Source organism: Chaetodon trifascialis, chromosome 14, assembly GCF_039877785.1.
Source record: "Chaetodon trifascialis isolate fChaTrf1 chromosome 14, fChaTrf1.hap1, whole genome shotgun sequence".
Lineage (NCBI taxonomy): Eukaryota > Metazoa > Chordata > Actinopteri > Chaetodontiformes > Chaetodontidae > Chaetodon > Chaetodon trifascialis.
Genome location: NC_092069.1, coordinates 9,781,706 through 9,794,420, shown reverse-complemented (window position 1 = coordinate 9,794,420; position 12,715 = coordinate 9,781,706). Strand labels below are relative to the sequence as shown.

Below are 12,715 nucleotides of genomic sequence, written 5' to 3'. Positions count from 1 at the left end.
CAACTCTCTGGAATCCTTTGGGATCCAGTCTAAACTATCAGCTCTTTACATCCACTTACTGTAGCCTGATTCCACAGACCCCTCACAGCCTCCTCATAACTGACCAACAAACATATACTCATATTTGCTATTTACTATTTTTACCAACCACGTTCCTGCTGTACATACTGTATGTACATAGGTTTTTTCTTATTTGTGATTTGATATGCTATAATTTTACACAACACATAGCCTAACCTAGTTTTTCTATTCTAAACTAGAATAAAAGCACGCTAACAGTTTGTAGGTGCTTTAATGCAGCGGCTGATTTCAAAATAAAAGGTTTTGTCAGGAAATCAGGAAGCCACCTGTGTCCCTGTTGTGTAACTAGTTCTCTCACCTTTTCAGCAGTGTGCTCAAAAGAACAGTAGATGGAGCTCTAAGGACAAGAATGATGCCAACAATGAATTGTTATGAGTGAATGAATTCAAATTTTAATTTAAGGCCAAGTTACATAAATGACCACAAAATGAGACCACCCTCTATTGTCTCACAGCAAAGAGCACTTGAGTTATGTACTTCAAAAGCCTTATTTTACAAACAGTTACATGCAAAGGCGCCAACATTAATCTTGACTTTATAAAGAAAAAGTCTGCCCTGAAAAGAACTCAGTAATGTATGGGAGTGTAATTTTAAGGAGCTGACACTTCCCTTAAGAATTTTCATTTTGAGAGACTTTTCTCTACTCAACCTCATCTCATCTCACCTTTTACTTTACTTGTGTAGACTGCTGCTGACTCTTTGACAGTTTAACTGAATAGTTGCTTTGCAGATTAACACTTGACATATGAAATTTATGATGAGCTCAGAAAATGAGAACAGTTAAAACTTTTCAAATATCAGGCAGTATTTCAAAACAGTACATTTCTTGTATGTTAGTGCTGGAATTGCTTAATAGTGCTTATTTTAAGATTTGTGATGATACCTAAACTCAAGAATCAGAGACTCAAAAACTGCTGCAGCCATCTGATAAATGTAGTGAGTAAACAAGTCTCTCAGACTGTAAATGCTTCAGGGACCAGCAAAGTTAGTATGCATCATGTCTTGGACTGAATTTAACACTCAATGTTGTCCACAGCAGCAGAAGAGTGTTGATTGGAGTTTTGTTCTCTGCGCTTCTGACGCTTAACCACATAAAACCGCATCGCAATTATAAAAACTACCACAGCAACGGCAACAAAAATCCATATCCATACAAAACCACCGGCAGGAGCAGAAGAACCCTTCAGTGTATCATTAGTGGCAGCTGGTTTAACAAAACCTACAACAATAGGAGTCGCCTTGTTGCATTTGACTTGATCTTTAAGCTCAAATCCTTCTCTGCAGGAGCACACAAAACTTCCAAAAGTGTTTTTACACTCCTGATCACATCCATCCATCAAACATTCGTCAATGTCCTCACAAAATTTGTCATTTTTTAGGAAGCCATCAGGACAGTAGCAGTCACTGTATCTGTCACATACTGCGGGGCATTTCTGTTGTGCACAGTGGAGTTTGCACTGTCTGGGATTCTTGCTGTCTGGGATATATCCTCTGAAACAAGAGCATTTATATCCTCCTTTTACATCTGTGCACATATGCTCACAAGGGCCACTTGAACAGCCTGCAGAACTTTGGAAAACATTCACATCAGATAATTCTTGTGCCCGGCATGCATCTTTGTGCTTTGTTCTGCACAGAAACCCGTCAGTTTTGTCTGAGCAGAACCTCTCTGTCCACTTTTGATCATTTGAAAGTGACACACAGCGTGGAGAGCAGACTTTAACATTGTCTTTCCAGGTGCTGAAGGATGGAATAAAGCTCCTGTGAATAGGACCAGAGGCCGACTCGTAGCCTCTCAGTGGAGTCGAAAGGTTGCTGCAGGCGCCAGCTGGTAAACGCAGTCCAATCCAGAAGTTTCCATACAATTCTTGACTCAAAATGTCAAGGATGTGGTGATCTTCATCAAACTGAAATGTCACCAGTTCTCCACGCTGGTCACGACATGCTTCTTCAGCTGTTTGAAAATCCACGCTGTCTTGATGTAAAGTTATGCAGTCACTCCCAGTACAAAAAGGCCTACAGGTGCCAGTCTGCCTAATGCATAATCCTGTCTTAATAGACAATAGAAAAATAACTGAAATCAAAACAATCATTCTTATTATCTGCACTGGCTCAAACACAGTCATGATGCTGTGCAGTATATCTTCTTGTAATGTTGGCTGGCTAAAGTTGTGGAGAATTTAGAGCGTGTGGCTACCTACTCAGGAAGCAACACCCCACAGGACAATGACAAACTTAAAGACAGGAAGGAAGGGAGATAAAGTTGGACTGCTGTTCTTTTCCAAGTTTGGTGAAGGCAATGATCATGATGAATACAGGAAAGAAAAACCTATTGAGATTTCAGAACAATTAATTTGGTTTTGTCACATAGCAAGACTTTATCATCACCTAATATATATTTGCTTGACACTCTGGGGTACATGTGTTTTTATTATATCATAACACCAACATTCAGCAAGTAAAATGTATTTAGTTGGTTTGTGCACAAATGCATCCTGTAGTAGTGGTGGAAAGTATTGTATTTCAATAGCCTGCAGTTTTTTTCCACTACATTTCAGATGCAAATTTGTGCTTTTTACTCCACTACATGCACTTAATGCAGCTATAATCAAACTTTTTATGATAAAAGTGTATCTGATGATGATGTGAAAATAATGTGACAGTCTGAAAAGGTGTGCTCATAATGATGAACCCTCAGAGAATTATGTCCTGAATCTGCAGTCTGAGTTTTGCCTCATAGTTTAGCTTCAAATTTAGTGCTATAGTTCACAAAAGCTTCATTTTCTGCTACTGTAAGAAGCTGTTTTCTGAAAATAAAATAAAATAAAATAAAATAAAATAAAATAAAATAAAATAAAATAAAATAATAATAAAAAAAATAAAATAAAGCTCTAAAAACCCACTGTATACTACCCAATTAGCATCAAACAGCAGACAAAATAAGCAACCAGCTGACGAACATAGTGGAGCATTTTCGGCAAGATATTTGCCTCAAGGGTTGGGAGAAAATAAGAGCTTAAAGAGAGTCAGTGTTATTGATTTATGTACACCAGATGCCATAAACAAGACTCCAAATGAATATTATTGCTTCGTAACTGCTGTGTGTAAATAAGCAACATGTTTGCTCTGTCAGCGTCAAAGGAGCTGATATGTGAACAGTGTTCGAAAACTTTCTGCTGTTGCCATAAAAAACCTGTTTTGCCTGTTCAAAAGGTCCAGTGTGAAGGATTTAGTGACATCTAGCGGTGAGGTAGTGCAAAGCAACCAATTGAATACCTCTGGCCTCTCCCTCCACTGTTTGGTTTGTCTGTCCTGGGCTACAGTAGAAACATGGCAGTGGAAGAGGACCCACTCCCTCTGTAGATATAAAGAGCTCTTTCTAAGATAAAGAAACACAAAGATTCTTGTTTTCAGGTGATTATACACTGGTGAAAACAACTATGAATATTATACTCCATGTCTGAATGATGCACTACAGACAGCATGCTCTCGATCACAGGCTTAGTGAACAGGCAGTGGAACATCACCACAATCTATTGCTAGAATAGCACAAAATGTGGCCAGTTAAGACAAAACTATTTACAAAATTAGTTGTTATTAACCTTAAAATGCTCAATTTCAACAGTACACTCTGGTACAACTTTCTCACTGTTAAACCAAATCAAACTCTCTGGAATCCTTTGGGACCCAGTCTAAACTATCAGCTCTTTACATCCACTTATTGTAGCCTGATTCCACAGACCCCTCACAGCCTCCTCATAACTGACCAACAAACATATACTCATATTTGCTATTTACTTTTTTTTTTTTTTCACCAACCACGTTCCTGCTGTACATACTGTATGTGCATAGGTTTTTTCTTATTTGTGATTTGATATGCTATAATTTTACACAACACATAGCCTAACCTAGAGAGGCTGAAAGAACATAAATTACATAAATAAACATAACAATATATGTTGCCGGTCTTCGTCATCACTGTCATGTCATAGGTCATCAGTCAAGATGGACTCATAAAGTTTCTCTAAACGTGGATCCAAACCAGAGGAAACCCAGCAGTACCCATCTGTAGTGGTATTCTTTTTGGCTTCTTTTTTGGAGCGACTGCATCGAAAAATTGCAATAGCCAGAGTCACTGCGACCAAAAGCAGCAGAGGAATGACTGAACCAAGGACGCAGATTATCACCCTGGCATTGATAGTATTGGCAAAACTTGTCACTGAGGATGTGTTGCTCTGCGTGACGTTCTCCAGGTCAGGAAGTGGAGCATCAGTGTGAGGGGACTGGTGCTGCAGCTCCACTGTGGTTCTGGTTAAAGACTCAGTGAAGTTCTCTTGCGTTTCCTCTTCAGCTGTGTCGTCTGATGACGCAGCTGATATTTCGGTCATATCTAGAGCACAAGTCAATCCATCAGTCATCAGGTGGAAGCCCTGCGGGCAAGTGCACAAGAAGCTGCCCACAGTATTGACACATTTGAACTGACAGCGATTACTGATGCATTCATCTATGTCCACACACGAGCGGCCGTCCTCGGATAAAGTGAAGCCCTCATTGCAGTGACAGGAGAAGGACCCAATACTGTTTGAGCAGCTGTGGTCACAGGTCTGTTCGGCGCACTCATCTCTATCACTGCACTTACCGTCCACCATTTTGTAGCCATTTTTACATGCACATCTGTAACTGCCTTGAGTGTTTACGCACAAATGATGCTCACAGACTCGTGACTGGCACTCATCAATGTCAGAGCAGTTGCGCTGGTTTGCATCCAGTTCGAAGCCATCTCGACATTTGCAGGAATGTCCAGACTCCCCCATCACGCACTGATGCTCACAGGTGTCAACAGCACACAAGTCTTTTATCCCACAAGTGAATCCATCCTCACCCAGGCTGTAACCTTCTTTACAGAAGCATCGAACCCCATCGGCATCCTGATGGCACAAATGTTCACATCCGCCGTTGTTGATCGTGCAGTTTTGCTTTCCTGTTTTACAGAATGGACCGGGGTTGTTCCAGCGATAGATACTGTCTATCCACATGCAGACGGAGTAGTGAGCCTGCTGGTCACTACATAAAATGTCAGCATATGTTCCAAGTGGAAATGATTGCATTTCTGTTCTTTGTGGCTCTTCTGAGAAGGGTGCTGTGTAGGTTATTTGTCCAGGTCCCAACAGAACCAAAGGTTTGCACATTCCCTTAAAGTAAAACTTACAAGCATAAAAAGTAGGACTTTTGCAAGGTCTAGCAGTCCATTTCAGTTGGTTCTCTCCTGATAAAGAGTAATGAACCATCACACATCTCTCCTCTGTGCATGTGGCCACAGGTTCTTTTTTCCAGTTGGAGTAGTGGGACTCTTCCTCCCTAGATACCCACTTAAACCCCCTAAGAGTCTTGCCAGCTAACACACAGTCCCCTCTGTGCAGTTTTAATCCAATCCAAAATTCAAGTGCCCTGTCCTGACGCTGTCTTTGGATTTGTGAGAGAAGAGAGTGCAGCACATCCTCTTCTTCTCTGTCTCTGACTGTCATCAGGTAACCTCCGTTGTGGACACAGTTCTGGCGGGCCTTCTCAAAGCTCGCTGTGTCCATATGCAGGGTGAAGCAGGCGTTAGAGGTGCACAGTGTCTCATGTTTATCTCCAGAGACACCCTCAAAGCTGTTGATGAGCAGCAGTAGAAAAATCAAAAACATAATTGCCATAGAGATCAACAAAATAAGTGCATATCCAGAAGGTCCCTGGGAGGTTTGGGGTAAAATGTGACCAATATGTGATTGCCCATGCGCAGCCAAAAACAAGTGGTGCAGGTCTCAAATGAACATTCATGCTCTGGTATCCTGTTTGGGACACAAACTAAAGACGGAAACGATGTTTAGCAGCAGTTATGGGTTCTTTTTTTCTCCTCCCCGGTGACCTGTTCCGTTTTGAAATACAAAACAATGGCAGGCTATGCAATGTTTTGACTGCTTCTCCAGATGTCTCCGGCCACAGTAGGTTTTAGGCATTTAAGCTGACTCCCTTAATTGTGGTGCAGTACAATACATGAACATGCAGGGGTCAGAGTCTCAGAGGCACTTTGACATTACAAATGGACGCTGTAGATGGACACACAATAGCCGCTGCAGGGAATGAACCTGTGCCCTTTGCCATCCTGCTCCCACAGTCAACCAAACATTATTATTTAGAGCTATAATAGAAATAGACGTAGATATTTACTCTCAGAAATTGTTAATTACAGTATTTGATACACTATCTGCATGCTTATGTGATAAAAAAGTTGAAATCTTTTTTATTTTTTTTCTAAGTAATGTTTGTCAGTCAAGATAAAACCTTTGATGATTTGCTTCTGTGGAATCAGCGCCTAAATTCAGACTCTTACAGAAGATAAGATATGAATTTTAGGAAGTGATACAGGACCTGTCTGGCGGGAATTATGAGAAATGGTTTGTGTACATAAAAAAAGAAGAATGCATTCGGGTGGAATGTTCAAAACAACCCGAATTATAATTTAGTCATCCAATCAAAATACCTGTTTTGATATACATCATATTTACCTTAAATAAAACAAAAACTAAAAATCAAAAAATGAAAAATGGCGCACAGCTTGTCTATATATCACTTACGCCATTGCTTGGTACTTTTACCCTTATATATGCTGTAAAGTTTGCCCCTCAGGTGGATGGACAAAATGCAATAATAAACTAAAACAGTCACTACCATGAGCAAGAGATGAGCTGATTATCACAGACTGTTGAGAAGTTGATTTTGGCACACTTGTGTATCACCTTGTGTATGTTTAATGAGCCTGGCTGTACTGTTTTGGATGGCAAGTTCCAAGGACATTCATGTGAATCTGGACAACATTTCCTGTATTTGTTTAAACACAGGAAGTGCCCCAACCACAATCACAGGAAATACTATAGAGTGAGACACCCCTCCACCCACTGAGCTCACACAGGCAATTAAATACAGGCCACTTCAAAGAAATCCGGATGGACAGATTGTTCCATTCCTGTCAAACTGTTATCAATTTATTAGGACTTTCCAGACAAAGTCAAATCATTCAAACACAACCATGGTTTAACTGGCTCACATAATGACTTGAGCTCAATTTACACTTGGCAGTATGACAGTGACAGGCGGATTAAATAGCTCCTTTTACTTTCGATGCTTTCCCCATATTTGCTGATAGTACTTATGTACTTTTGCTTATTTGTTACGGGGTATTTTTACATGGTTGTATTGTGTATTTTATGTAAAGCTAGAGCAGAAGAACAATTTTGGTGGCACGGTGGAAGGACTCACCAGGATGGGTCAAATGCGGAGAAAATAATTTCACAAAGCATGGCGTGCGTGCAGTCTCCTCCTGTAGCATGTGTGTGTTGTGATGAATAAAAGTATGTCTTATGTCTTAATAAATCAAACAAGCTGACTAATAAAAGAAAACAATTGTGTGTCTGTGGATGTTGCATATCTGATCTGTTGTATATCCATGCGCACTTTATTGCACTTTATTGAGTCACCCACAAGGCTTGGCAGATATGTTGCTAAAGCTATAGCAAGTTGCAAAAGAATGGCAGAGAAAGTGTGGCCAAAATATCCAAATAGGCCTACTAACATGCCAAGTGGTAGTTATTTCAGAAACATGGCTGTAATAAAAATTGTAATGAAGTACCGCTACCATGGCTACAGAATCTTAGTCGTGTTAGGTCATCAGCAATGACCCATCCGCTATACTTCCACTTTGGTCGCATGTTACAGTAAAGACAATAAGATAAGATAGATAGGACTTTATTGATCCCACAGCGGGTAAATTTAGTCGTTACAGCCAGCAGGTTACAAAAGGCAGGCACGGTGGCATAAGAGGTCAAAAAATAAAAATAGAAAAGTTTACAAGATACAGAATGGAAAAAAAAAACAAAAACAAAAAAACCCCAACTATGGATATGCACATTTTTACAGATTATAAAAAATAGTAAATTCCAAATAATCCTACTGCCGCAGAGAAGTACTATTGCTAGTAGTCTTATGAGAAAACTGTATGTATTATTATGTATTAGTATTTATGTATTATGTATCAGTATGTATTAGTCTATGTTTAAAAATTTTGTAATATTTTAAGAATCTTATACACTTATTTTTCTTTGTTGTATATTTTTTGCGGCTGTCTGTATGTTTAAACTGCTACTGCAATGGAATAATTTCCCAAATTGGGATCAATAAATCAACAGTCTAAAGAGTCAACAGTCTAAAAAATATAACAAAACAAATAACACAACAGCAGGAAAAAAGCCACATGAGAGTACACCTGTAAATAACTATGTAAACATAGCACTGTTTCAGGTTTGTAAATCTGGAAATCACTAATAAAACAAAAAGGGGTCAGGATATCAGCACAGTAAGATTTTCATTTGCTTTTTCATAATGATGCCCCAAGAGTGCCTTTATATTCCCAAGTGTAGAAATGAAGTCTGTCAGTCTATGTGAAAACACGTTCTGATCCTATCCAGCAACAACCACTGGATATACTTCTCAAAAGGAGGCATGCCAAGCTATGATGGGTGCAAGGTGAGGCCAGCCAAGTGGTAGTTATTTCAGAAATATGATGGCATTTAGAAGGATGATATGCTTCACCAGAATGTAGCTGCAATAATAATCCATCCATCCATCCATCCATTATCTATACCGCCTATCCCTTTCGGGGTTGCGGGGGGCTGGAGCCTATCCCAGCTACAATGGGCGAGAGGCGGGGTACACCCTGAACCGGTCGCCAGCCGATTGCAGGGCCACATGCAAGGACAAACAAACATTCACACTCACACTCACACCTACGGACAATTTAGAGTCATCAATTAACCTAATGAGCATGTTTTTGGTCTGTGGGAGGAAGCCGGAGTACCCGGAGAGAACCCACGCATGCACGGGAAGAACATGCAAACTTCACACAGAAAGGCCCCGCCTGACCCGGGGATCGAACCGGCAACCTTCTTGCTGTGAGGCACGCGCACTACCTGCTGCACCACCGTGCAGCCCGCAATAATAATCCAATAAAGTGAACTGACCCTTGAAACTAATGGATTACTCCTGTCATTAAGAGTCAAACAGTTTACCATGTCTTCAACATGCCTTGAACATGGGAAGGGACCGCCACACAAGAATCAGCTTGCAGGGCTGGATCAGTTAATTACATGTGTTTCATGAGAATATAATGTGACATGCCTGATTGTACAGAGTAGAATTCAGACGTGTTACAGCATGTTAGGATTCATTTTCTGTGGCAATTTATATGCGGGGGTCTTAGGATAATCAGCAATTGTATGATTTAAGCTGCACAACTGGCTGCTTCAAGTTGCAGCAAGTCAGCTGAACTTCAGGTGCTGCAGGCAAATATTGTTCCCTATTGAAAGAACCAGGCAGATTGATTCCTCATTTAGTTTCAGCCAGTCAGGTAAACGTAGATTCGAAGGTATGAATCTTTTTTTTACCCATGGGGATTTGTTTTACATTTGTACACAACCAACCAATTTTGTGTGCACTGAAAAAATATTCATGTGGACAGAGTCCATCCATCTATTTTCTATACCGCCTATCCCTTTCGGGGTTGCGGGGGGCTGGAGCCTATCCCAGCTATCAACGGGCGAGAGGCAGGGTACACCCTGGACCAGTCGCCAGTCGATCACAGGGCAACACACAAGACAAACAACCATTCACACACACACCTAGGAGCAATTTTAGAGTCACTAATTAACCACTCCCAGGAGGAAGCCGGAGTTCCCGGAGAGAACCCACGCATGCACAGGGGAAACATGCAAACTTCACACAGAAAGGCCCTGCCTGGGGATCGAACTGCCAACCTTCTTGCTGTGAGCCATGCGCACTACCTGCTGCCCACCATGCCACCCATGGACAGGGTCATTTATATATAAAATCCTGTAACACATTTGTGAAAGCTCCTCTTTGCATTTACTAATACTGATCTGACTCCATAAAGACATGCTTATCTGTGAGCTGCAACTCCTAATCTTTGTTTTCTTTCTCTATTCTATTAAGAGTGTTTGTCTCCTGGCATTAATATGCAGCAGTTGCACAACATTGACCACACCAGTAAATTCTATTGTTGCTTATTATTTGCTTAAACTACTCTGGGAGCTTTGTATGTCTCCTGTTGAAGTATTTGTACAATGAACACGCATTAAGCAGGAAGACTTCAGTGATGGAGGGACACACAAGGGGATATATGAAGTGAGTGAGTATGAGTGAAATTAAGGAGACACAACATTTAGGAAGAGAGTGCTGAAATAAAAAGTGGAAGAAAATGGTTTGATCAATTTTGAAATGCTGAGCAGACAAATTAAAACAAACATCAAGCTATATAACAGCAAGACAAGGCGCAAAATAATGGTGCAGCAAGATAGTGCGCATATGTTCATGGAGTGGAGTGACTGAGATGCAATCACAAAGCTTGCAACAGTGACCTATTTTTCCCTCAAGCATCAATCCTTGATCTTAACTTCATATTCACAATTCAAAACATTGTACAAGTCATTTCCATTTCCATCTAAGTTTGGATTTTAACTAGTGCTGTCAATCGATTAAAATATTTAATCACGATTAATCACATAAATGTCATAGTTAACTCGCAATTAAATTAATCACACATTTTTATCTATTCTAAATGTCTCTTATATAATGTCTCTTCTCTTTATTATGTCTATGATGGCCACAGCTTATAAAAAACTACAAGTTCACTAGGTCACAAAGAGCGTTAATCTTGCGATAAAAAAAATGACGCCGTTAAAATTGATTTGTGTTAACGCCTTAATAACGCGATATTTTTGACAGCACTAATTTTAACCGAATATTATCTGGGAATGACATCTCCTAAATGGAGAGTCTTTTTTCTGCACATAAAATAAAGTTATGCTTTATGATGCCTGACACACATGATTACGGTGATAATCCATGCAAGATTAGTTATTATGAGTCAAGTCAATCTCTTCTGAGTCAAAGAGGACAGCTGTCTGCCACATCTAAACTGACTGGCTCTTAATTTTGGTTTATTCCTGGCAACACAGATACTGAGCCACAGGGTATAAAAGATTTACAAAAAAGTAAACAGACCTGACTTTAATCACAGTGTCCAACCCTTTGTAAACACTGGCAGCTAAGGTTGAAAAGGATGCACAGCCAGATGGCAGTGTAATGACAAGCAGTTTGTGTTGTTAATGTGACAGCTTCATGTGTTGACTAATCATTGACAAGAATCTGGTGCTCTGCAGATAAATGTGCATATGATAAACACGTAAACAAACCAGATCAAGCTAGTTTCAGGCCATAAATATGAACCCTTTACAGGTTGCACAGTCATTCTATTGAAAGTGAAACTCTTTCGCTCTCTTTCTATTTGTGTCACAGGAACCTAAGGCAGTATAAGATTGTGCTGCAGGTGACCACAGGCGGCGTTTGTTCAAAGATAAATTACATATCTTGTTGAGAAACAACTTAACAACCTTTGATAGCCTGAGGCATTTACAGGCACTATTTAAGAGACGAGGACTCCTCGCTCATACCTGCAGATCTCCAGATCCTTCTCTCTCTCTCTCTCTCTCTCTCTCTCGCTCTCTCTCTCTCAAGCTGTTAAGGTAAGGCTTTCAAAAGCCAATAACATTTTAAACCAATTGATTTCACAGTTTAGTGGGTTGCTGCATATTGGCATACAGCCTGACTGAGTAGTTTTTGCTGCAGGAAAAAAGTCACGTAGCCAATGTTAGCATGTTCTAGTTTACATTTGAACAGTCTGAAGTGTTTGTGTTCTTTAAAATAACTAGAGTGATATGTAATGAATGTGTTTTTTGACCTCCCAAATACATTAAGAGGTCAAATATACTATCACAAATACTTTGGGCTTTTTTGTAAATGACAGGTAGATTTTATCTCTTGGACCACAGTCGTTTTGGCACGGGTCATCATCTTTAATAAAAGTTTAAGTCTGTATCTGATAAGAATTGGTGACAGTTTAAAGGAAAAACCGATATAGTTGAGTGGAGTAAAACATCTCCGGGTCACTGAATGGTACGTTGCGATTGAAATCTTGGACCTAAGTGAGAGATAGCATTAAAAATCCCTCACTATTCCTATTCACAAATGTAAGAGTTGAAGTTTATTATCAAACTTCTTATGACTTGAAAATGATCTGATATTTAAGAGAATGCCTGACGCCTCTTAAGTTGGTTAAGAAAAGATATATGAAAAGCTGAGCCTATACCTTCTGAGGTGCATATATCATCTTGACTGTGCGTGCTTGACAATTTCATGTTCATTGCTACTGTAGATGTTGAAGATTTAGCACAAATAAGACAAGTTTTTTAGAGACTTCTATGTGCTTTGCAACACTGTGTAACAGGTTATTCCTGCTCCGAGCACATGTGCAATTAGTCATGTGATCATTTGAACATCTTTTGGAAGAAGATCATAATCTATACTAAGCTGCAAAGCACTAAATTTTACTTTTAAAGTGGATTGGTTTTTCCTTTGGTTTCCCTTCCATTTGCATCTCTCTACTTTGCGTGCAAAATTGTTGTTTATGTCAAAATGGTTCTTGATATCATTTTTCTCGACAGAGCCTCTTCACATTGCAACA

The 12,715-nt window shown here is 39.9% G+C and overlaps 2 protein-coding genes across 2 annotated transcripts; both read right to left on the bottom strand.

Annotated features, from left to right (window-relative positions):
• Positions 1–309: 309 nt before the first annotated feature.
• On the bottom strand, positions 310–2,327 carry LOC139342422 (thrombomodulin-like). The gene has a single exon (XM_070979513.1). It carries the CDS (start codon positions 2,205–2,207, stop codon positions 1,095–1,097), a length of 1,113 nt encoding a protein of 370 aa, XP_070835614.1. The 5' UTR covers positions 2,208–2,327; the 3' UTR covers positions 310–1,094.
• A 1,493-nt stretch (positions 2,328–3,820) lies between these two features.
• On the bottom strand, positions 3,821–5,897 carry LOC139342430 (complement component C1q receptor). Its single transcript, XM_070979521.1, is given in 1 exon segment — positions 3,821–5,897. A coding segment is annotated over 1 exon segment (1,830 nt). The 3' UTR covers positions 3,821–4,067.
• Between the last annotated feature and the right edge of the window lie 6,818 nt (positions 5,898–12,715).

Coding starts and splice junctions, on each gene's coding strand:
- LOC139342422 (XM_070979513.1), bottom strand. CDS start 2,207: ATGACTGTGTTTGAGCCAGTGCAGATAATAAGAATGATTGTTTTGATT.